The following is a 21,506-nucleotide window of genomic DNA, read 5'->3' as shown; positions in this document are numbered from 1 at the left end:
ATGTCTGGTGCCAGCTGTCTCCTATCTGAAGAGCAGTTTCTGTGCTCCATCTGTCTGGATGTGTTCACTGGTCCAGTCACCACACCATGTGGACACAACTTCTGCAAAAACTGTATCACACAGCACTGGGATATTAATGCCCCGTGCCAGTGTCCCATGTGTAAAAAGGTTTTCAAGAGAAGACCTAAGCTGCATGTCAATACTTTCATATCTGAGATGGCTGCTCAGTTCAGAAAGTCAGCTCAGATGAAAGCCAGCAGCTGCCCAGACCAACGATGTGCCAAACCAGGAGAAGTTCCCTGTGACGTCTGCACTGGGACCAAACTGAAGGCCCTGAAGTCCTGCCTGGTGTGTCTGGCCTCCTACTGTGAGACTCACCTGGAGCCTCATCAGAGACTCAAAGGCCTGAATAAACACAAGCTGATCGATCCTGTGGAGAACCTGGAAGACAGGATGTGTAAAGAGCATGATAAACCACTGGAGCTGTTCTGCAAGACTGACCAGATGTGTGTGTGTCTGCTCTGCACTGTGTTAGACCACAAGTCACATGATATTGTTCCTCTGAAAGAAGAATATGAAGGAAAGAAGGCTGAGCTGGGGAAGACAGAGGCTGAAATCCAGCAGAAGATCCAGGAGAGACAACTGAAGATTCAGGAGATCAAACACTCAGTAGAGCTCAGCAAGGAAGATGCAGACAGAGAGATAGCAGACAGTGTGCGGGTCTTCACTGCTCTGATGCAGTCTGTGGAGAGAGGCCAGGCTGAGCTCATTGAGACGATCCAAGAGAAGCAGAAAACAACAGAGAAACAGGCTGAAGGCTTCATCAAAGAGTTGGAACAGGAAATCTCTGAGCTGATGAAGAGAACCGCTGAGGTGGAGCAGCTCTCACACACTGAAGACCACCTCCACCTCCTCCAAAGCTTCCCATCCCTGAACACTCCTCCACACACCAAGGACTGGACAGAGGTCAGTGTCCATCGCTCATCATATGAGGGGACTGTGAGGAGAGCTGTGGCTCAGCTGGAGGAGACTCTCAGGAAAGAGATGGAGAAGCTGCTTGAGGCTGAGCTGAAGAGGGTCCAGCAGTATGCAATGGATGTGACTCTGGATCCTGATACAGCATATCCTGAACTCATCCTGTCTGATGATGGAAAACAAGTAAATCATGGTGATGTAGGGAAGAATCTCCCAGAAAACCCAGAGAGATTTTCTTATTGTCCCTGTGTCTTAGGAAAGCAGAACTTCTCTTCAGGAAGATTTTACTATGAGGTTCAGGTTAAAGGGAAGACTGACTGGGATTTAGGAGTGGCCAGAGGGTCGATCAACAGGAAGGGACAAATCACACTGATCCCCAAGAATGGCTACTGGACTATATATCTGAGGAATGGAAATGAGTACGGTGCTTCTTCTGACACTTCTGTCCTCCTCTCTCTGAAAAAGAAGCCTCAGAAGGTGGGGGTGTTTGTGGATTATGAGGAGGGTCTGGTCTCCTTTTATGACGTAGATGCTGCAGCTCTTATCTACTCCTTTACTGGCTGCAACTTCACTGAGAAACTCTACCCATACTTCGGTCCCTTTCTTAATAATGGTGGTAAAAACTCCACCCCTCTGATCATCTCTCCTGTCAATCACAGATTAGACTAATCATTTGTTTTTCTCAGATAGGATTCACTGTCATTTAAGATAACAAATTTACACATATGTTGTTTTTTCAGGTAACTGTTATAGCCATTCTAATGTTGATTTTATTTTATTTTTTTTTAAAAACAACAGTAAAAACACTTCACAGACTTGTCTTAAGCACATTTGAAGATTAATTTGTTCTTTCAATGGAGCTCTCCACTGAGAGAAGAATCAGACAAACTCCCTGTCAGTGAAAAAAGCCCAGTAACTACTAATGTCTCTTGTCTCTTTACCTTTCTTCTTCTTTGCAAAATGATTTCATTTTATCATGAAAAAAGCAATGTGACAAAAAACAATGTTAGTTAAAGTTAAAGAAACGTTAAACTCCAGATTCTGGTTAATATGGTAAATTCTGTATTTTTCTTTATATCCTGTTTTTCTTTTATGTATGGTATTACTACTTGTTGCAGCAAACACAGGAATCATAAAAACTTCATTGAATCTAATCACTATTGCAGGAGTGTGAAAACTACCAATTTTCCAGTTTCATTGTAACATGTCCAGGTGATGAACTAAAAAGGTGATTACTGTCATAGCAGTGTACATATACTGAGCATTTTAATTCTACACAATAACTAATGAGCATTTTATTGAAAAAGAAAGAATTCTGCAATCTACTGTATGTTTCTCAATGTAAAAGAATTTACTGAAATAAATAAAAGCCAACAGAAAGAGCTTGTATGGTTACATGACTGTTATTTTCCTGCATAGGCTACTTCAATTATTTAATGTTTGACTGATATCAAAGCTTGAAAAATGTCTTTACTTCAAAGGTAACCAACATATAGAGAGCAGAAATTAACCATATCTATTCCACACTGATTAAACAGACAAGCCTTAAGATTAGAAATACAATCAGCTGTTCTCAGTCATTGTTGCCATGAGCTGTGGACCTCCAATATGGCCGCCAGAGGGCAGCATCCATCAGCTGAAAGCCCTCTATAGAATATGATAACCTGATCCTCACAGAAATGTCCTCTGTCAGCAGTCTGCTGTTCAGAGAGCAGTTCCTCTGTTCTTTCTGTCTGGATGTGCTCAACAATTCACACAACTTGTGTAAAACCTGAATGACACACACTGGGAGAGGAGGATCACACTCTGAATACAACAAATCAAAGAAGCAACAACACACACATTCATGGCCACACACACTCTTACACACACTGTAATGATTAAGATTTAATGAAGATAGAGTTGCTGTCTCTTTCTGTCTGGCCAGGTGTGTGTTGCTGTATGAACAGCTGCACAGGAAGAGTGACAACAACACAGCAGACTGATACTGTGAAGACAACTGGGAAATTCTCTTTTCCTTTCCACCGTCCAGGGAGGTCAGAGGTGTCAATGTAGTCATGTCCAACACTGACTGAGGAAACAAAACATTACCAGTTTACCTGCAGTAAGAGGTGGAGCAACACTGGAGAGACAGGAATTTTTCAGCGTCACATTCCTGAAGTGAAACTAAAAGTAACTCAGAGCGACAGCACTGCTGCAGTTAGAAGAGTCTCTCTCTTTCTCTCGAAAGAAAAATAAACCTAAGTTCATCAGGCCTTTCTCAATAATACAGCAGAGTCTTAGACGAACACAGGTGAGTACAGCAGATAATATTTACTGTTTAAACAGAGAGCAGTGACACATAATTGAGCTGTATCCAGATGGGATGTTTCCCTGTTTTCATTTTGCACTGATACTTGACAAATGACGTTTTCAGCGAAGTGCAATTTAACTACATAACTCAAAATTACTTTTGATAATATTCCAATGATCTAACTTTGATATTTTTTACTATGAATATTCAAGAATTATGTGTTACAGTATTGTTATTTCACACTTTCACTTTAGGTCTCAGTGTCTAGATATGTCTGCTGCCAGCTGTCTCCTATCTGAAGAGCAGTTTCTGTGCTCCATCTGTCTGGATGTGTTCACTGATCCAGTCGCCATACCATGTGGACACAACTTCTGCAAAAAATGTATCACACAGCACTGGGATATTAGTGTCCAGTGCCAGTGTCCCATGTGTAATAAGCTTTTCAACACAAGACCTGAGTTGCAGGTGAATACTTTCATATCTGAGATGGCTGCTCAGTTCAGAAAGTCAGCTCAGATGAAAGCCAGCAGCTGCCCAGACCAACGATGTGCCAAACCAGGAGAAGTTCCCTGTGACGTCTGCACTGGGACCAAACTGAAGGCCCTGAAGTCCTGCCTGGTGTGTCTGGCCTCCTACTGTGAGACTCACCTGGAGCCTCATCAGCGAATCAAAAGCCTGAAAAAACACAAGCTGATCGATCCTGTGGAGAACCTGGAAGACAGGATGTGTAAAGAGCATGATGGACCGCTCCAGCTGTTCTGCAAGACTGACCAGATGTGTGTGTGTCTGCTCTGCACTGTTTTAGACCACAAGTCACATGATATTGTTCCTCTGAAAGAAGAATATGAAGGAAAGAAGGCAGAGCTGGGGAAGACAGAGGCTGAAATCCAGCAGAAGATCCAGGAGAGACAACTGAAGATTCAGGAGATCAAACACTCAGTAGAGCTCAGCAAGGAAGATGCAGACAGAGAGATAGCAGACAGTGTGCGGGTCTTCACTGCTCTGATGCAGTCTGTGGAGAGAGGCCAGGCTGAGCTCATTGAGACGATCGAAGAGAAGCAGAAAACAACAGAGAAACAGGCTGAAGGCTTCATCAAAGAGCTGGAACAGGAAATCTCTGAGCTGATGAAGAGAACCGCTGAGGTGAAGCAGCTCTCACGCACTGAAGACCACCTCCACCTCCTCCAAAGCCTCCCATCCCTGAACACTCCTCCACACACCAAGGACTGGACAGAGGTCAGTGTCCATCGCTCATCATATGAGGGGACTGTGAGGAGAGCTGTGGCTCAGCTGGAGGAGACACTCAGGAAAGAGATGGAGAAGCTGCTTGAGGCTGAGCTGAAGAGGGTCCAGCAGTATGCAGTGGATGTGACTCTGGATCCTGATACAGCACATCCTGAACTCATCCTGTCTGATGATGGGAAACAAGTAAGTCATGGTGATGTAGAGAATAATCTCCCAGACAACCCAGAGAGATTTTCTCATTGTGCCTGTGTCTTGGGAAAGCAGAGCTTCTCTTCAGGAAGGTTTTACTATGAGGTTCAGGTTAAAGGGAAGACTAAGTGGGATTTAGGAGTGGCCAGAGGGTCGATCAACAGGAACGGAGAAATCACACTGAGCACCAAAAATGGCTTCTGGATCATATGGTTGAGGAATGGAAATGAGTACGAAGCTCTTGCTGACCCTTGTGTCCTCCTCTTTCTGAAATCAAAGCCTCAGAAGGTGGGGGTGTTTGTGGATTATGAGGAGGGTCTGGTCTCCTTTTATGACGTAGATGCTGCAGCTCTTATCTACTCCTATACTGGCTGCACCTTCACTGAGAAACTCTACCCATACTTCGGTCCCTGTTTTAATGATGGTGGTAAAAACTCCGCTCCTCTGATCATCTCTCCTGTCAATCACACAGATTAGACTAATCATTTGTTTTTCTCAGATAGGATTCATTGTCATTTAAGATAACAAATTTACACATACGTTGTTTTTTCAGGTAACTTATAGCCATTCTAATATTGAATTTCTTTTATAAAACAACAGAAAAAACACTTCACAGACTTGTCTTAAGCACATTTGAAGATTAATTTGTTCTTTCAATGGAGCTCTCCACTGAGAGAAGAATCAGACAAACTCCCTGTCAGTGAAAAAAGCCCAGTAACTACTAATGTCTCTTGTCTCTTTACCTTTCTTCTTCTTGGCAAAATGATTTAGTTTTATCATGAAAAAAAACAAAAACAATGTAAGTTAAAGTTAAAGAAATTTTAAACTCCAGATTCTGGTTAATATGGTAAATTCTGTATTTTTCTTTATATCCTGTTTTTCTTTTATGTATGGTATTACTACTTGTTGCAGCAAACACAGGGATCATAAAAACTTCATTGAATCTAATCACTATTGCAGGAGTGTGAAAACTACCAATTTTCCAGTTTCATTGTAACATGTCCAGGTGATGAACTAAAAAGGTGATTACTGTCATAGCAGTGTACATATACTGAGCATTTTCATTCTACACAATTACTAATGAGCATTTTATTGAAAAAGAAAGAATTCTGCAATCTACTGTATGTTTCTCAAAGTAAAAGAATTTACTGAAATAAATAAAAGCCAATAGAAAGAGCTTGTATGGTTACATGACTGTTATTTTCCTGCATAGGCTACTTCAATTATTTAATGTTTGACTGATATCAAAGCTTGAAAATGTCTTTACTTTAAAGGTAATCAACACATATAGATTCCACACTGATTAAACAGACAAGTCATAAGATTAGAAATACAATCAGCTGTTCTCAGTCACTGTTGCCATGAGCTGTGGACCTCCAATATGGCCGCCAGAGGGCAGCATCCATCAGCTGAAAGCCCTCTATAGAATATGATAACCTGATCCTCACAGAAATGTCCTCTGTCAGCAGTCTGCTGTTCAGAGAGCAGTTCCTCTGTTCTTTCTGTCTGGATGTGCTCAACAATTCACACAACTTGAGTAAAACCTGAATCACACACACTGGGAGAGGAGAATCACACTCTGAATGTACAACAAATCAGAGAAGCAACAACACACACATTCATGGACACACACACTCTTACACACACTGTAATGATTAAGATTTAATGAAGATAGAGTTGCTGTCTCTTTCTCTCTGGCCAGGTGTGTGTTGCTGTATGAACAGCTGCACAGGAAGAGTGACAACAACACAGCAGACTGATACTGTGAAGACAACTGGGAAATTCTCTTTTCCTTTCCACCGTCCAGGGAGTTCAGAAGTGTCAATGTAGTCATGTCCAACACTGACTGAGGAAACAAAACATTACCAGTTTACCTGCAGTAAGAGGCGGAGCAACACTGGAGAGACAGGAGTGTTTCAGCGTCACATTCCTGAAGTCAAACTGAAAACAATAAAAAAAGGAAACACACACTCTCAAAAAGTCAGGTCAGTCAATCAGCTGGTGAAGCCTAGAGGCAAAACATTGTCTTTTCTTTTCAGTTTGCTAAGCTGCATATTTTTTATTTGAAACATGTAAAATAAATCAAGATATCTTTTTGAAAGTGCAGATTTTCTTTTTTCTTTTTATTTTAATACTATAAAGTGTATTACAGTATAAAACATAATATTCTCCTGTAGAGTGACCATTTTAAATTCTTCTTAAATGTCTGATGAAGCCTCCACTCAGCAGGTTTACATCATTTGAATTAGAGGAGCTGCTGCTGTCGGCCAATCAGAGTCCAGTATTGTGAGGACTTAAGTCTACAAATTCATTCAATAAACACCCTTTTAACTACATTACATTTATTTGGAAAACATCATGAACAGCATTCGTTTTATCCTGAGCCACAGTTTATTTGAAGACAAAGTATGACAATTGATTAATATGGGATCTTTAAGTATTAAACGATCGTATCCTGGGCAATTTACAATGAATGCAACAGTAGCTTCAATTCCTAGATCACCAACTTTTTTATGAATTGTGTTTGGTGTAAATGGAGGAGGAAGGAGAGGATTGTATAATGATGATGTAACCAGGTATCAATAAAATCCTAAAGTTGAAATACTGGAAAATGTATCCACAAGGTCTGGGATTACTACACTCTTACATTAAAGTTATAGCATCCTGGTTTGATTGATAAAAGATAATAATACATATGAAATTTCTAGATTATTACCTTTGGACAGTGGAGGACTCTTACATGACACCAGACACAAATAAGTTTGTTTCAAACTTTAAATTTGAATGTTTGTCTCTTATGAAACCAAACAAGCATTTACATGCATATCATGAAACCTGGAGTACAGTATTTCACCATTCTCAAAAATCATTTAAGTTTAAACAAAAACTCGGCTGTTAAAAAAAAATGATAATAATTAAAAAAAAAAGAACCCAGAAAACAAATCCTATCTAGCTGCAGCGTTACTTATAGTTGTGCACAACCACCTAGTTAATAAGAGGTATGAGCTCAGTTTTGTTTGTCTTTCTTTTCTTGGGGAAGTGTCCAAAAAAAAAAAATCAAATCAAATAGTTTCTTGATGGTGCCTTTAACCCTGAAGTCTTTTAATCCATGTAAGGGGCGATCTTACTTGAAGAGAAGAATAGATGACTGGAAAAGTTAGTTAAATCCCACTTGGTCGATGTCTGCAGAGCGGTCCAATCGGCAGTGGAGAAGATGGCGGCCCCTTCTCGCCCGTCTCCCGCGCTGACACAGTCACACAAGCAGGATCACTATTTCAGAAGTAAGATTTTAGAAACAATATTCTGACAGATACTCCATGGCAGTACTAGTATTTAAGCACTTGCATTACTCCTTGACTCCCTGTCTCTCAAGAGTAAAGACCAAGCTAGGAATCTTGGTGTTATTATGGATGCCGATCGCAATTTTAACAAACACATCAATACCATTACAAGATCTGCCTTTTATCATCTTAAGAATATAACCAAAGTACGGGGTCTTATGTCAAAACCTGACTTAGAAAAGCTGATACACGCTTTCATTACCAGCAGGTTAGACTACTGCAATGGTCTTCTCTCCGGTCTCCCCAAAAAAACTCTGGGGCGGTTACAGCTCATCCAGAATGCTGCTGCCAGAGTTCTGACTAAGACTAAGAACACAGAACACATTACACCAGTTCTTAGGTCACTGCATTGGCTTCCAGTGTGCCATAGAATTGATTTTAAAATCCTGCTGCTTGTCTATAAAGCGCTAAATGGCTTAGCTCCAAAATACATTTCTGACCTGCTCCTATAGGATATGAGCCACCCAGACCTCTGAGGTCATCTGGGACCGGTCTGTTAGTTGTTCCCAGGGTGAAAACTAAATCAGGTGAAGCTGCTTTTAGTAATTATGCTCCCAATTACTGGAATAAACTTCCAGAAGCACTGAGATGTGCTCCCACTGTCAGCTGTTTTCAAAGTTGGCTCAAAACGTTCCTTTGCTCTGTGGCCTTCTGCTAAATCATCTGTATGTAGATGTAACAGGTGTTATCTTTATTTATTTCTTTTATTTATGTTTTACCTATTTTATACAAAATTATTCATCAATTGGCCTCACAAACAGGATCCCAACAGGAGTCTAGAGGAACTCTGGTGAGTAGTTTCTCTGCTCTGATGAAGTTTATAATTGTAATTGTTTAGATGATCTGTGTATTGTTCTAAAGGAACATTTACAAGTCCTATACTGTGGGGCCTGCCTACAGGGTGGGGTAAGACCACTGGAAAGACTCTAGGCTCCTTCGAAGAATCCTTCAAGATCTCATCTAAATTGATTTCCTTTTAAGAGGAAAAATTGAGGGAGTCACTCTCAGAGAAGCTCCGGTGTTTCTGGGAGGTCTTTTAGGTGGTGATTATCTTTGAATATCCTCAGGGGTAAGGCACACTTAGTTTGATACTGGCTGACCAGAGGTGTCACCAGTGTGAGAGTCACTGCTCAATATCTTTCTTTCTTTTCTAATGTCATTTTAAATAGTTGTGAAGGGTGTATGTATTTTTTCTGTTTTATGTGAAGAACATTGTATTTGCTTTGTGTATGAAATGTGCTAAATAAATAAAGTTTGCCGAAAGTTTGCCTTATTTTCTTATACAGAGCTCAAACACAATGTTCTCTTTCTCTCTTCAAGAGTTTTCAAAGTGCAATACACATGTGCCATCCATCCACACAACATGGCATTACCGTAAAGCACTTTGACTGCTGAAAAATTGTATAGCCCTTGCCTTGTGTGTATTTGGATCAAAATGCAACAGAAAATGCAAGATGACATTAATTACTACAGTGTGAGTTCATTATGTGGGTTACATCGACACACAGGGAGATGAGGGGTAAGTGAAGGGTTTCATTACAAAACACTATATATATATTTTGAGGGAAAGGCTGCTGCCTGAAATTCATTTCTTCATATTAAAAAAACTACAGATGATTCCTAGTATCGAAAATGTTTGGATTTGTATGTCAGTTTTCAGTCGTTTAACATTAGAGTAGATGTCACTGTTTTCAAATGGTGGATATCTCGTTTTGGAATGAATCTCCTCCAGCTGATGTAGGATGTTTCCCTCCAGCTTCTTCTCCTCCACCTCCACCACTAGGGGGCGCTCTCCACCAAACCAGCTCCTCCTCATCCTCGGGGCAGACTGAAGGTGCTGCACAGCCTCCTGCAGACTAAACATATCACACCAGTGTAGTTAAAACGGGTTCCTCACATTATACTTTTTAAAATCCCATACTTTTTCCAGACCTTTAATGTCTTGACAGGATTTGATGATTTTGGTCAGCATTCAATGTGAAATGTTTGTTACAAAATGACTGCAAGTTTACAGCTACATGAAATATAAATTTGTATTGGAATAGAACATTTTTCCACAACATTTCCAAAGTTTTTGTGCAGTTCCCAAACTTTTCAAGACCAAGAAATTATCAAATCCACTTTCCATGTATTTCAAGACTTTCAAGACCTGTAGAATTGAAGGTCATGTTTATAATATCTTCAAAGATAAATAAAAATCTGCACATACTCTGTTGCCATTCTGTAAAATGTAATCACAATCTGGAGTGTAATACAACTGTAGCCTATTTGCTTTCATGACATTTTAATGCAATCCCAAATACCAAAACTAAGGCAGCTTTCGGTTGCAGAGCATTAAGTGTCACAGTCACATCATTAGAGAGAAATTTCTGGTATTTACTGTAATATAACTCCAATATCAACTGTCTCAGCACATATATCCGGACTGGAGCTGGTTCTTCCTCAGAAAAGGGATGACAGGAATCTTTGGCCTGTTTACAAAACTCACCACGTCATGGTTACTTAAGGAAAACATGTCTAGGCAACCCTCGACCGTGCCTCCTTCACAACTGAATATTCATTTACGTTACGGTACGCCAGCAGTCCATTAATTCCTATGGGAGGCAATTTGAACGGAGCGACAACGCAACGCCCCCTTCTGGACAAACCTGCACACTTGCACTGGAGAGACAGGAGCGTTTCAACGTCACATTCCTGAAGTGAAACTGAAAGTAACTCAGAGCGACAGCACTGCTGCAGTTAGAAGAGTCTCTCTCTCTCTCTCGAAAGAAAAATAAATCTAAGTTCATCAGGACTTTCTCAACAATACAGCAGAGTCTTAGACGAACACAGGTGAGTACAGCAGATAATATTTACTGTTTAAACAGAGAGCAGTGACACATAATTGAGCTGTATCCAGATGGGATGTTTCCCTGTTTTCATTTTGCACTGATACTTGTCAAATGACGTTTTCAGCGAAGTGCAATATAACTACATGACTCAAAATGACTTTTGATAATATTCCAATAATCTAACTTTGATATTTTCTACTAGGAATATTCAAGAATTATGTGTTACAGTACTGTTATTTCACACTTTCACTTTAGGTCTCAGTGTCTAGATATGTCCGCTGCCAGCTGTCTCCTATCTGAAGAGCAGTTTCTGTGCTCCATCTGTCTGGATGTGTTCACTGGTCCAGTCGCCATACCATGTGGACACAACTTCTGCAAAAACTGTATCACACAGCACTGGGATATTAGTGTCCAGTGCCAGTGTCCCATGTGTAAAGAGGTTTTCAAGAGACGACCTAAGCTGCGGGTCAATACTTTCATATCTGAGATGGCTGCTCAGTTCAGAAAGTCAGCTCAGATGAAAGCCAGCAGCTGCCCAGACCAACGATGTGCCAAACCAGGAGAAGTTCCCTGTGACGTCTGCACTGGGACCAAACTGAAGGCCCTGAAGTCCTGCCTGGTGTGTCTGGCCTCCTACTGTGAGACTCACCTGGAGCCTCATCAGAGACTCAAAGGCCTGAATAAACACAAGCTGATCGATCCTGTGGAGAACCTGGAAGACAGGATGTGTAAAGAGCATGATAAACCACTGGAGCTGTTCTGCAAGACTGACCAGATGTGTGTGTGTCTGCTCTGCACTGTTTTAGACCACAAATCACATGATATTGTTCCTCTGAAAGAAGAATATAAAGGAAAGAAGGCTGAGCTGGGGAAGACAGAGGCTGAAATTCAGCAGAAGATCCAGGAGAGACAACTGAAGATTCAGGAGATCAAACACTCAGTAGAGCTCAGCAAGGAAGATGCAGACAGAGAGATAGCAGACAGTGTGCGGGTCTTCACTGCTCTGATGCAGTCTGTGGAGAGAGGCCAGGCTGAGCTCATTGAGATGATCGAAGAGAAGCAGAAAACAACAGAGAAACAGGCTGAAGGCTTCATCAAAGAGCTGGAACAGGAAATCTCTGAGTTGATGAAGAGAACCGCTGAGGTGGAGCAGCTCTCACGCACTGAAGACCACCTCCACCTCCTCCAAAGCCTCCCATCCCTGAACACTCCTCCACACACCAAGGACTGGACAGAGGTCAGTGTCCATCGCTCATCATATGAGGGGACTGTGAGGAGAGCTGTGGCTCAGCTGGAGGAGACTCTCAGGAAAGAGATGGAGAAGCTGTCTGCTAAAGCTGAGCTGAAGAGGGTCCAGCAGTATGCAGTGGATGTGACTCTGGATCCTGATACAGCAAGTCCCTTTCTCATCCTGTCTGATGATGGGAAACAAGTAAATTGTGGTGATGTAAAGAAGAATCTCCCAGAAAACCCAGAGAGATTTTCTTCTTGTACCTTTATCTTAGGAAAGCAGAGCTTCTCTTCAGGAAGATTTTACTATGAGGTTCAGGTTAAAGGGAAGACTAAGTGGAATTTAGGAGTGGCCAGAGGGTCGATCAACAGGAAGGGAAACATCACACTGAGCCCCAAGAATGGCTACTGGACTATTCGGTTGAGAAATGGAAATGAGTACAAAGCTCTTGCTAGCCCTTCTGTCGTCCTCTCTCTGAAATCGAAGCCTCAGAAGGTGGGGGTGTTTGTGGATTATGAGGAGGGTCTGGTCTCCTTTTATGACGTAGATGCTGCAGCTCTTATCTACTCCTATACTGGCTGCACCTTCACTGAGAAACTCTACCCATACTTCTGTCCCTGTAATAATGATGGTGGTAAAAACTCCGCCCCTCTGATCATCTCTCCTGCCAAGCACACAGATTAGACTAATCATTTGTTTTTCTCAAATTTACACATGTAAATTTGTTATCGTTGTTTTTTCTTCAGGTAACTGTTATAGCCATTCTAATGTTGATTCTTTTTTCTTTATAAAACAACAGAAAAAACACTTCACAGACTTGTCTTAAGCACATTTGAAGATTAATTTTTTTTTCTTTCAATGGAGCTCTCCACTGAGAGAAGAATTAGACAAACTCCCTGTCGGTGAAAAAAGTCCAGTAACTACTAATGTCTCTTGTCTCTTTACCTTTCTTCTTCTTGGCAAAAAGATTTAGTTTTATCATGAAAAAAAACAAAAAACAATGTTAAAGTTAAAGTTAAAGAAAGGTTAAACTCCAGATTCTGGTTAATATGGTAAATTCTGTATTTTTCTTTATATCCTGTTTTTCTTTTATGTGTGGTATTACTACTTGTTGCAGCAAACACAGGGATCATAAAAACTTCATTGAATCTAATCACTATTGCAGGAGTGTGAAAACTAGCAATTTTCCAGTTTCATTGTAACATGTCCAGGTGATGAACTAAAAAGGTGATTACTGTCATAGCAGTGTACATATACTGAGCATTTTCATTCTACACAATTACTAATGAGCATTTTATTGAAAAAGAATGATTTCTGCAATCTGCTGTATGTTTCTCAAATTAAAAGAATTTACTGAAATAAATAAAAGCCAATAGAAAGAGCTTGTATGGTTACATGACTGTTATTTTCCTGCATAGGCTACTTAAATTATTTAATGTTTGACTGATATCAAAGATTAAAAAATGTCTTTACTTTAAAGGTAATCAACACATAGAGAACAGAAATGAACCATATCTATTCCACACTGATTAAACAGACAAGTCATAAGATTAGAAATACAATCAGCTGTTCTCAGTCATTGTTGCCATGAGCTGTGGACCTCCAATATGGCCGCCAGAGGGCAGCATCCATCAGCTGAAAGCCCTCTATAGAATATGATAACCTGATCCTCACAGAAATGTCCTCTGTCAGCAGTCTGCTGTTCAGAGAGCAGTTCCTCTGTTCTTTCTGTCTGGATGTGCTCAACAATTCACACAACTTGAGTAAAACCTGAATCACACATACTGGGAGAGGAGGATCACACGCTGAATGTACAACAAATTAAAGAAGCAACAACACACACATTCATGGACACACACACTCTTACACACACTGTAATGATTAAGATTTAATGAAGACAGAGTTGCTGTCTCTTTCTGTCTGGCCAGGTGTGTGTTGCTGTATGAACAGCTGCACAGGAAGAGTGACAACAACACAGCAGACTGATACTGTGATGACAACTGGGAAATTCTCTTTTCCTTTCCACCGTCCAGGGAGGTCAGAGGTGTCAATGTAGTCATGTCCAACACTGACTGAGGAAACAAAACATTACCAGTTTACCTGCAGTAAGAGGCGGAGCAACACTGGAGAGACAGGAGTGTTTCAGCGTCACATTCCTGAAGTGAAACTAAAAGTAACTCAGAGCGACAGCACTGCTGCAGTTAGAAGAGTCTCTCTCTTTCTCTCAATAGAAAAATAAACCTAAGTTCATCAGGCCTTTCTCAACAATACAGCAGAGTCTTAGAGGTACACAGGTGAGTACAGCAGATAATATTTATTGTTTAAACAGAGAGCAGTGACACATAATTGAGCTGTATCCAGACGGGATGTTTCCCTGTGTTCATTATACACTGACACTTGTCACATGAAGGTTTCAATGAAGTGCAATTGAAAAACCTGTAACTAAAATTACTTTTGCTAGTATTCCAATAATCTAACTTTGATATCTGTTTGTACATAAAGTAGGCCTAAGGCTTCTCTGGTGCCTTGATTTCAAACAGGCGATTCAAAAATCAGAAAAAGGAAACACACACTCTCAAAAAGTCAGGTCAGTCAATCAGCTGACGAAGCCTAGAGGCAAAACGTTGTCTTGTCAGTTTGCCAAGCTGCATATTTTTTATTTGAAACATGTAAAATAAATCAATCAAGATTTCTTTTTGAGAGTGTGATAAACAATAAAATGTCTTACAGTATAAAACATAATATTCTCCTGTAGAGTGACCATTTTAAAGTCTGAAAAAATGTCTGATGAAGCCTCCACTCAGCAGCCCTGTGTTCAGCCCCGACAAAACGTAGCAAAACGTTTATTTAAACGGAAACGGTGGTGCGTTGAACACCCTGTTGTGTTACGCAAACGTTGCAACTACGGCAGCTGAGAAGGCCATTCTTTGCGTTCTTTAAATATGTGTTTAATACTACAAAATACGCTCGATGTTACAGTCACTGCCCTTGCCGCCCAGAATAGCAGAGAACATCCCAATGGAGTGAAGGGGTTTGTGGAAACTGTGGTTCCTAATTATAGTGATCCAACATTTGCCTCATTTGCATTTCAGGATGAAAAGGCAAACATTTCAGGTGAAGGATAATCCACTTCTTACCTTCGAGACTGCGTTAGGAACTATATGAGCTAATTATTTTATTATGAGGCCTATCATTATTGCTGATCACTGTTGTTGTGATATGATATTGTAATATTTACCATTATATATTTAGAGGAGTAGAGTGGAGTAGAAAAGTTTATGAAAGTGTCACTCCACAATGGAACAAACAATAGCAAAAGATACAAACATGTCTTCTAATTAGTTCAGTTGTTGCAGACAGCAAGCTGCAGCGGACGCATTTGTAAAGGACTTTTGTCGGATCCATTGTGCGCACTGCCTTTATAATACGGCAGGGTTTATATACACGTCGCTGCTGATTGGCTAACACCTCTGACACACCCACCAAACGAGAGACAACGTACCTCAAAGCCCGTTGCACACCGTTTCACACTGTTTCGAGGAAACATGACGTTCAACCCGGAAACCGTAGCAAAACGGTGCACACCGCTTTCAGATTGAACGTGCCCCATGTTTACCTCATTTGAATTAGAGGAGCTGCTGCTGTCAGCCAATCAGAGTCCAGTATTGTGAGGACTTAAGTCTACAAATTCATTCAATAAACACCCTTTTAACTACATTACATTTATTTAGAAAACATCATGAACAGCATTAGTTTTATCCTGAGCCACAGTTTATTTGAAGACAAAATATGACAATTGATTAATATGGGATCTTTAAGTATTAAACAATCATATCCTGGGCAATTTACAAAGAATGCAACAGTAGCTTCAATTCCTAGATCACCAACTTTTTTTATGAATTGTGTTTGGTGTAAATGGAGGAAGGAGAGGATTGTATAATGATGATGTAACCAGGTTTCTTATACAGAGCTCATACACAATGTTCTCTTTCTCTCTTCAGTTTTCACAGTGCAATACACATGCGCCACCCATCCACACAACATGGCATTACCGTAAAGCACTTTGACTGCCAAAAAATTGTATAGCCCTTGCCTTGTGTGTATTTGGATCAAAATGCAACAGAAAATGCAAGATGACATTAATTACTACAGTGTGATTTCATTATGTGGGTTACATCGACACACAGGGAGATGAGGGGTAAGTGAAGGGTTTCATTCCAAAACACTATATATCAATTTTGAGGGAAAGTCTGCTGCCTGAAATTCATGTCTTAATATTCAAAAAAATACAGATGATTCCTGGTATCGAAAATGTTTGGTTTTGTATGTCAGTTTTCAGTCGTTTAACATTAGAGTAGATGTCACTGTTTTCAAATGGTGGATTTTGGAATGAATCTCCTCCAGCTGATGTAGGAAGTTTCCCTCCAGCTTCTTCTCCTCCACCTCCACCACTAGGGGGCGCTCTCCACCAAACCAGCTCCTCCTCATCCTCGGGGCAGACTGAAGGTGCTGCACAGCCTCCTGCAGACTAAACATATCAGACCAGTGTAGTTAAAACGGGTTCCTCACATTATACTTTTTAAAATCCCATACTTTTTCCAGACCTTTAACGTCTTGACTGGATTTGATGATTTTGGTCAGCGTTCAGTGTGAAATGTTTCTTACAAAATGACTGCAAGGTTACAATTATGTGAAATATGATTGTGTATTGGAACAGAAATTTTTTTCCACAACATTTCCAAACTTTTTGTGCAGTTCCCAAACTTTTCAAGACCAAGAAATGATCAAATCCACTTTCCATGTATTTCAAGATTTTCCAGACTGTTCCCTGAAATGAAGGTCATGTTTATAAAGTCTTCCCCTCACGCCTCCTCCACAACTGAATATTAATTTCATTATGGTACACCAGCAGTCCATTCATTCCTATGGGAGACAGTTTTGACGGAGTGACAACGCAACGCCCCTTTCTGGACAATCGGTTGCGTTGGCAGCGGAGTGACAGATGTTGGAAAAACCCAACTTTGCTTTGTCTCCAATCCATCTCGACTCTGTTAACTTAACCAAAAGTTGTATTCTTGATTGGATTCAAGAGCTATTTTTGATTTTTTTTTTTCTTTTAATACAGTAGTAAATGACTGAGAAAGTCCATATGCTGGGTATGTAAAATCAACACCTGTTCTATTATATGTAAGCAATTGAAGAAGAGGAATTAAGAGGAGCGTCCCATCCCCCCTAATTGAGATGCCGTATATTTGCTCTATTTGCCCAAATTAAGTTCTGGTGTCAGGTATGGAAACTTCTCTGCCAAATGGAAAAACTAAGACAAACGTGAGACTTTTACTTTGAAAAACCCCAGCAACTTCCTTCCCAGTTATGACTACTTGCTGTTGTAATTTTTCCTTGGTATTGGAGGCTAAAAGTGCTATACAAGCAGAATTGTGTTTCCACAGTTGTAAAACACAATACACATTTGTCTTTAGAGACATAATGGTGATATGTAATTGTAAACTGAGGATTGTACCTGCAAGCTGTGGGTTACAATCCTGTTTATAGATTTAGAGAACTGAGATTGGGTTTTCAAATCACTTTTTTACAGCATTTCACAATTTTGAGTTTATGTACGTGAAAAAGCTATATTGGTTGTGGTGGCGTTGGCTCACAGAACATCTAATGTGGTGCACATTTAAACACAGGATCCAGGAAGCCGTTCCAACCATTTATTGTAATCAAGGTGGACTGAAATGGGTAACAGTTGGATGGTGGTTGGTGGATGATTTTTTCTATACAAAGAAATATTAAAAGAAAATATTACAAAAATCATGGTATCAAACAAATAATAATAAATTAGGTAAATTAGGTTATCGTTTTAACTTACATCATTAATGCATCCACAATCTGGCATTCCACCCTTTTCTCCTTAATTAACAGGATTAAACTCAGGAATCTATCATAATAAATACAAACAATCTGTTAACTTTCAAAAAATACATGCCAACCAAATAACATGTTATAAAGTTGAAAAGTCCTTATATAACTCACATCAGTTCTCTCTTTGTTCTGCCTGGAATGGTTTGGAGGGAAAAGAGTAGAGTCACCGCCCTGAAGGGTGGAGTTATATAATCTTGGGGGAGTGGTCTAGTCAGGAGTGGCAGTCTAGGTGATGATGCAGGTGGGGTGGAGACTTGTGATTTAACAGTATGATTTGTTTTGGGGGAAATATAAATCCATATGAACAGCTGCAGAGGAAGAGTGACAACAACACAGCAGACTGATACTGTGATGACAACTACGAAATTCTCTTTTCCTTTCCACCGTTCAGGGAGGTCAGAGGTGTCAATGTAGTCATGTCCAACACTGACTGAGGAAACAAAACATTACCAGTTTACCTGCAGTAAGAGGCGGAGCAACACTGGAGAGACAGGAATTTTTCAGCGTCACATTCCTGAAGTGAAACTGAAAGTAACTCAGAGCGACAGCACTGCTGCAGTAAGAAGAGTCTCTCTCTTTCTCTCAAAAGAAAAATAAACCTAAGTTCATCAGGCCTTTCTCAACAATACAGCAGAGTCTTAGACGAACACAGGTGAGTACAGCAGATAATATTTACTGTTTAAACAGAGAGCAGTGACACATAATTGAGCTGTATGCAGATGGGATGTTTCCCTGTTTTCATTTTGCACTGATACTTGACAAATGACGTTTTCAGTGAAGTGCAATATAACTACATAACTCAAAATGACTTTTGATAATATTCCAATAATCTAACTTTGATATTTTCTACTATGAATATTCAAGAATTATGTGTTACAGTATTGTTATTTCACACTTTCACTTTTGGTCTCAGTGTCTAGATATGTCCGCTGCCAGCAGTCTCCTATCTGAAGAGCAGTTTCTGTGCTCCATCTGTCTGGATGTGTTCACTGATCCAGTCTCCACACCATGTGGACACAACTTCTGCAAGAACTGTATCACACAGCACTGGGATGTTAGTGTCCAGTTCCAGTGTCCCATGTGTAAAGAGGTTTTCAACACAAGACCTAAGCTGCAGGTGAATACTTTAATATCTGAGATGGCTGCTCAGTTCAGAAAGTCAGCTCAGATGAAAGCCAGCAGCTGCCCAGACCAACGATGTGCCAAACCAGGAGAAGTTCCCTGTGACGTCTGCACTGGGACCAAACTGAAGGCCCTGAAGTCCTGCCTGGTGTGTCTGGCCTCCTACTGTGAGACTCACCTGGAGCCTCATCAGAGAAACAAAAGCCTGAAAAAACACAAGCTGATCGATCCTGTGGAGAACCTGGAAGACAGGATGTGTAAAGAGCATGATAAACCACTGGAGCTGTTCTGCAAGACTGACCAGATGTGTGTGTGTCTGCTCTGCACTGTGTTAGACCACAAGTCACATGATTTTGTTCCTCTGAAAGAACAATATGAAGGAAAGAAGGCTGAGCTGGGGAAGACAGAGGCTGAAATTCAGCAGAAGATCCAGGAGAGACAAGTGAAGATTCAGGAGATCAAACACTCAGTAGAGCTCAGCAAGGAAGATGCAGACAGAGAGACAGCAGACAGTGTGCGGGTCTTCACTGCTCTGATGCAGTCTGTGGAGAGAGGCCAGGCTGAGCTCATTGAGACGATCCAAGAGAAGCAGAAAACAACAGAGAAACAGGCTGAAGGCTTCATCAAAGAGTTGGAACAGGAAATCTCTGAGCTGATGAAGAGAACCACTGAGGTGAAGCAGCTCTCACTCACTGAAGACCACCTCCACCTCCTCCAAAGCTTCCCATCCCTGAACACTCCTCCACACACCAAGGACTGGACAGAGGTCAGTGTCCATCGCTCATCATATGAGGGGACTGTGAGGAGAGCTGTGGCTCAGCTGGAGGAGACTCTCAGGAAAGAGATGGAGAAGCTGTCTGTTGAGGCTGAGCTGAAGAGGGTCCAGCAGTATGCATTGGATGTGACTCTGGATCCTGATACAGCGCAAGCCTATCTCATCCTGTCTGATGATGGGGAACAAGTAAATTGTGGTGATGAAGAGAATAATCTCCCAGAAAACCCAGAGAGATTTTCTTATTGTACCTGTGTCTTAGGAAAGCAGAGCTTCTCTTCAGGAAGGTTTTACTACGAGGTTCAGGTTAAAGGGAAGACTGACTGGGATTTAGGAGTGGCCAGAGGGTCGATCAACAGGAAGGGACAAATCACAGCGAGCCCCAAGAATGGCTTCTGGACTATATGTCTGAGGAATGGAAATGAGTACAAAGCTTCTGCTGACCCTGCTGTCCTCCTCTCTCTGAAACCAAAGCCTCAGAAGGTGGGGGTGTTTGTGGATTATGAGGAGGGTCTGGTCTCCTTTTATGACGTAGATGTTGCAGCTCTTATCTACTCCTTTACTGGCTGCACCTTCACTGAGAAACTCTACCCATTCTTCAGTACCGATCTTAATTACGGTGGTAAAAACTCTGCCCCTCTGATCATCTCTCCTGTCAATCACACAGATTAGACTAATCATTTGTTTTTCTCAGATAGGATTCATCGTCATGTAAGATAACAAATTTACACATACGTTGTTTTTTTCAGGTAACTGTTATAGCCATTCTAATGTTGAATTTGTTTTATAAAACAACAGAAAAAACACTTCACAGACTTGTCTTAAGCACATTTGAAGATGAATTTGTTCTTTCAATGGAGCTCTCCACTGAGAGAAGAATTAGACAAACTCCCTGTCGGTGAAAAAAGCCCAGTAACTACTAATGTCTCTTGTCTCTTTACCTTTCTTCTTCTTGGCAAAATGATTTAGTTTTATCATGAAAAAAAAACAATGTTAGTTAAAGTTTAAGAAACTTTAAACTCTTTATACCTTTTTCTTTATATCCTGTTTTTCATTTATGTATGGTATCACTACTTGTTGCAGAGGGATCATAAAAACTTCATTGAATCTAATCACTATTGCGTGTGAAAACTATATAGTCTGAAAACTACCAATTTTCCAGTTTCAGTGTAACATGTCCAGGTGATGAACTAAAAAGGTGATTACTGTCATAGTAGTGTACAGATACTGAGCATTTTAATTATACACAATTACTAATGAGCATTTTATTGAAAAAGAACAAATTCTGCAATCTACTGTATGTTTCTCACATGAAAGGAAATTAATGAAATAAATAAAAGCCAATAGAAAGAGTTTGTATGGTTACATGACTGTTATTTTCCTGCATAGGCTACTTAAATTATTTAATGTTTGACTGATATCAAAGCTTGAAAAATGTCTACTGTAAAAGGTAACCAACACATAGAGAACAGAAATTAACCATATCTATTCCACACTGATTAAACAGACAAGTCATACGATTAGAAATACAATCAGCTGTTCTCAGTCATTGTTGCCATGAGCTGTGGACCTCCAATAT

General features: G+C 40.5%; 4 protein-coding genes across 8 annotated transcripts; all 4 read left to right on the top strand.

Annotated features, from left to right (window-relative positions):
* LOC139658815 (E3 ubiquitin-protein ligase TRIM39-like) lies at nucleotides 1-1,644 on the top strand. The gene has a single exon (XM_071536987.1). It carries the CDS (start codon nucleotides 1-3, stop codon nucleotides 1,642-1,644), a length of 1,644 nt encoding a protein of 547 aa, XP_071393088.1.
* Nucleotides 1,645-3,538: 1,894 nt separating this feature from the next.
* LOC139658817 (E3 ubiquitin-protein ligase TRIM21-like) lies at nucleotides 3,539-5,862 on the top strand. Of its 3 annotated transcripts, none has more exons than XM_071536989.1 (2): nucleotides 3,539-3,765; nucleotides 3,799-5,862. In XM_071536989.1, the coding sequence occupies exons 1-2, from the start codon at nucleotides 3,539-3,541 to the stop codon at nucleotides 5,177-5,179; spliced, it is 1,608 nt and encodes a 535-aa protein (XP_071393090.1). In that variant the 3' UTR covers nucleotides 5,180-5,862. The 3 variants fall into 3 exon arrangements, with proteins under 3 accessions (XP_071393090.1, XP_071393091.1, XP_071393089.1); XM_071536990.1 differs by having other exon boundaries at nucleotides 3,539-4,228; nucleotides 4,343-5,862; XM_071536988.1 differs by having other exon boundaries at nucleotides 3,539-5,862.
* A 4,900-nt stretch (nucleotides 5,863-10,762) lies between these two features.
* Nucleotides 10,763-13,436, top strand: LOC139658814 (E3 ubiquitin-protein ligase TRIM21-like). 2 transcript variants are annotated; one of them, XM_071536985.1, is made up of 2 exons: nucleotides 10,763-10,875; nucleotides 11,137-13,436. In XM_071536985.1, the coding sequence occupies exon 2, from the start codon at nucleotides 11,146-11,148 to the stop codon at nucleotides 12,787-12,789; it is 1,644 nt and encodes a 547-aa protein (XP_071393086.1). In that variant the 5' UTR covers nucleotides 10,763-10,875; nucleotides 11,137-11,145; the 3' UTR covers nucleotides 12,790-13,436. The 2 variants fall into 2 exon arrangements, with proteins under 2 accessions (XP_071393086.1, XP_071393087.1); XM_071536986.1 differs by having other exon boundaries at nucleotides 10,795-10,875; nucleotides 11,130-13,436.
* A 5,212-nt stretch (nucleotides 13,437-18,648) lies between these two features.
* LOC139658824 (E3 ubiquitin-protein ligase TRIM39-like) lies at nucleotides 18,649-21,265 on the top strand. 2 transcript variants are annotated; one of them, XM_071537002.1, is made up of 2 exons: nucleotides 18,649-18,685; nucleotides 18,947-21,265. In XM_071537002.1, the coding sequence occupies exon 2, from the start codon at nucleotides 18,956-18,958 to the stop codon at nucleotides 20,597-20,599; it is 1,644 nt and encodes a 547-aa protein (XP_071393103.1). In that variant the 5' UTR covers nucleotides 18,649-18,685; nucleotides 18,947-18,955; the 3' UTR covers nucleotides 20,600-21,265. The 2 variants fall into 2 exon arrangements, with proteins under 2 accessions (XP_071393103.1, XP_071393104.1); XM_071537003.1 differs by having other exon boundaries at nucleotides 18,658-18,685; nucleotides 18,954-21,265.
* Nucleotides 21,266-21,506: the final 241 nt, after the last annotated feature.

This window comes from Centroberyx affinis, unplaced genomic scaffold (assembly GCF_046629955.1).
Source record: "Centroberyx affinis isolate AG114_WGS23_722 - 3 ecotype Tasmania unplaced genomic scaffold, CSIRO-AGI_Caff_v1 ptg002974l_1, whole genome shotgun sequence".
NCBI classification, from domain to species: domain Eukaryota; kingdom Metazoa; phylum Chordata; class Actinopteri; order Beryciformes; family Berycidae; genus Centroberyx; species Centroberyx affinis.
The sequence above is the reverse complement of the archived record's forward strand: the minus strand, read 5'-3'. Positions and strand labels throughout refer to the sequence as shown.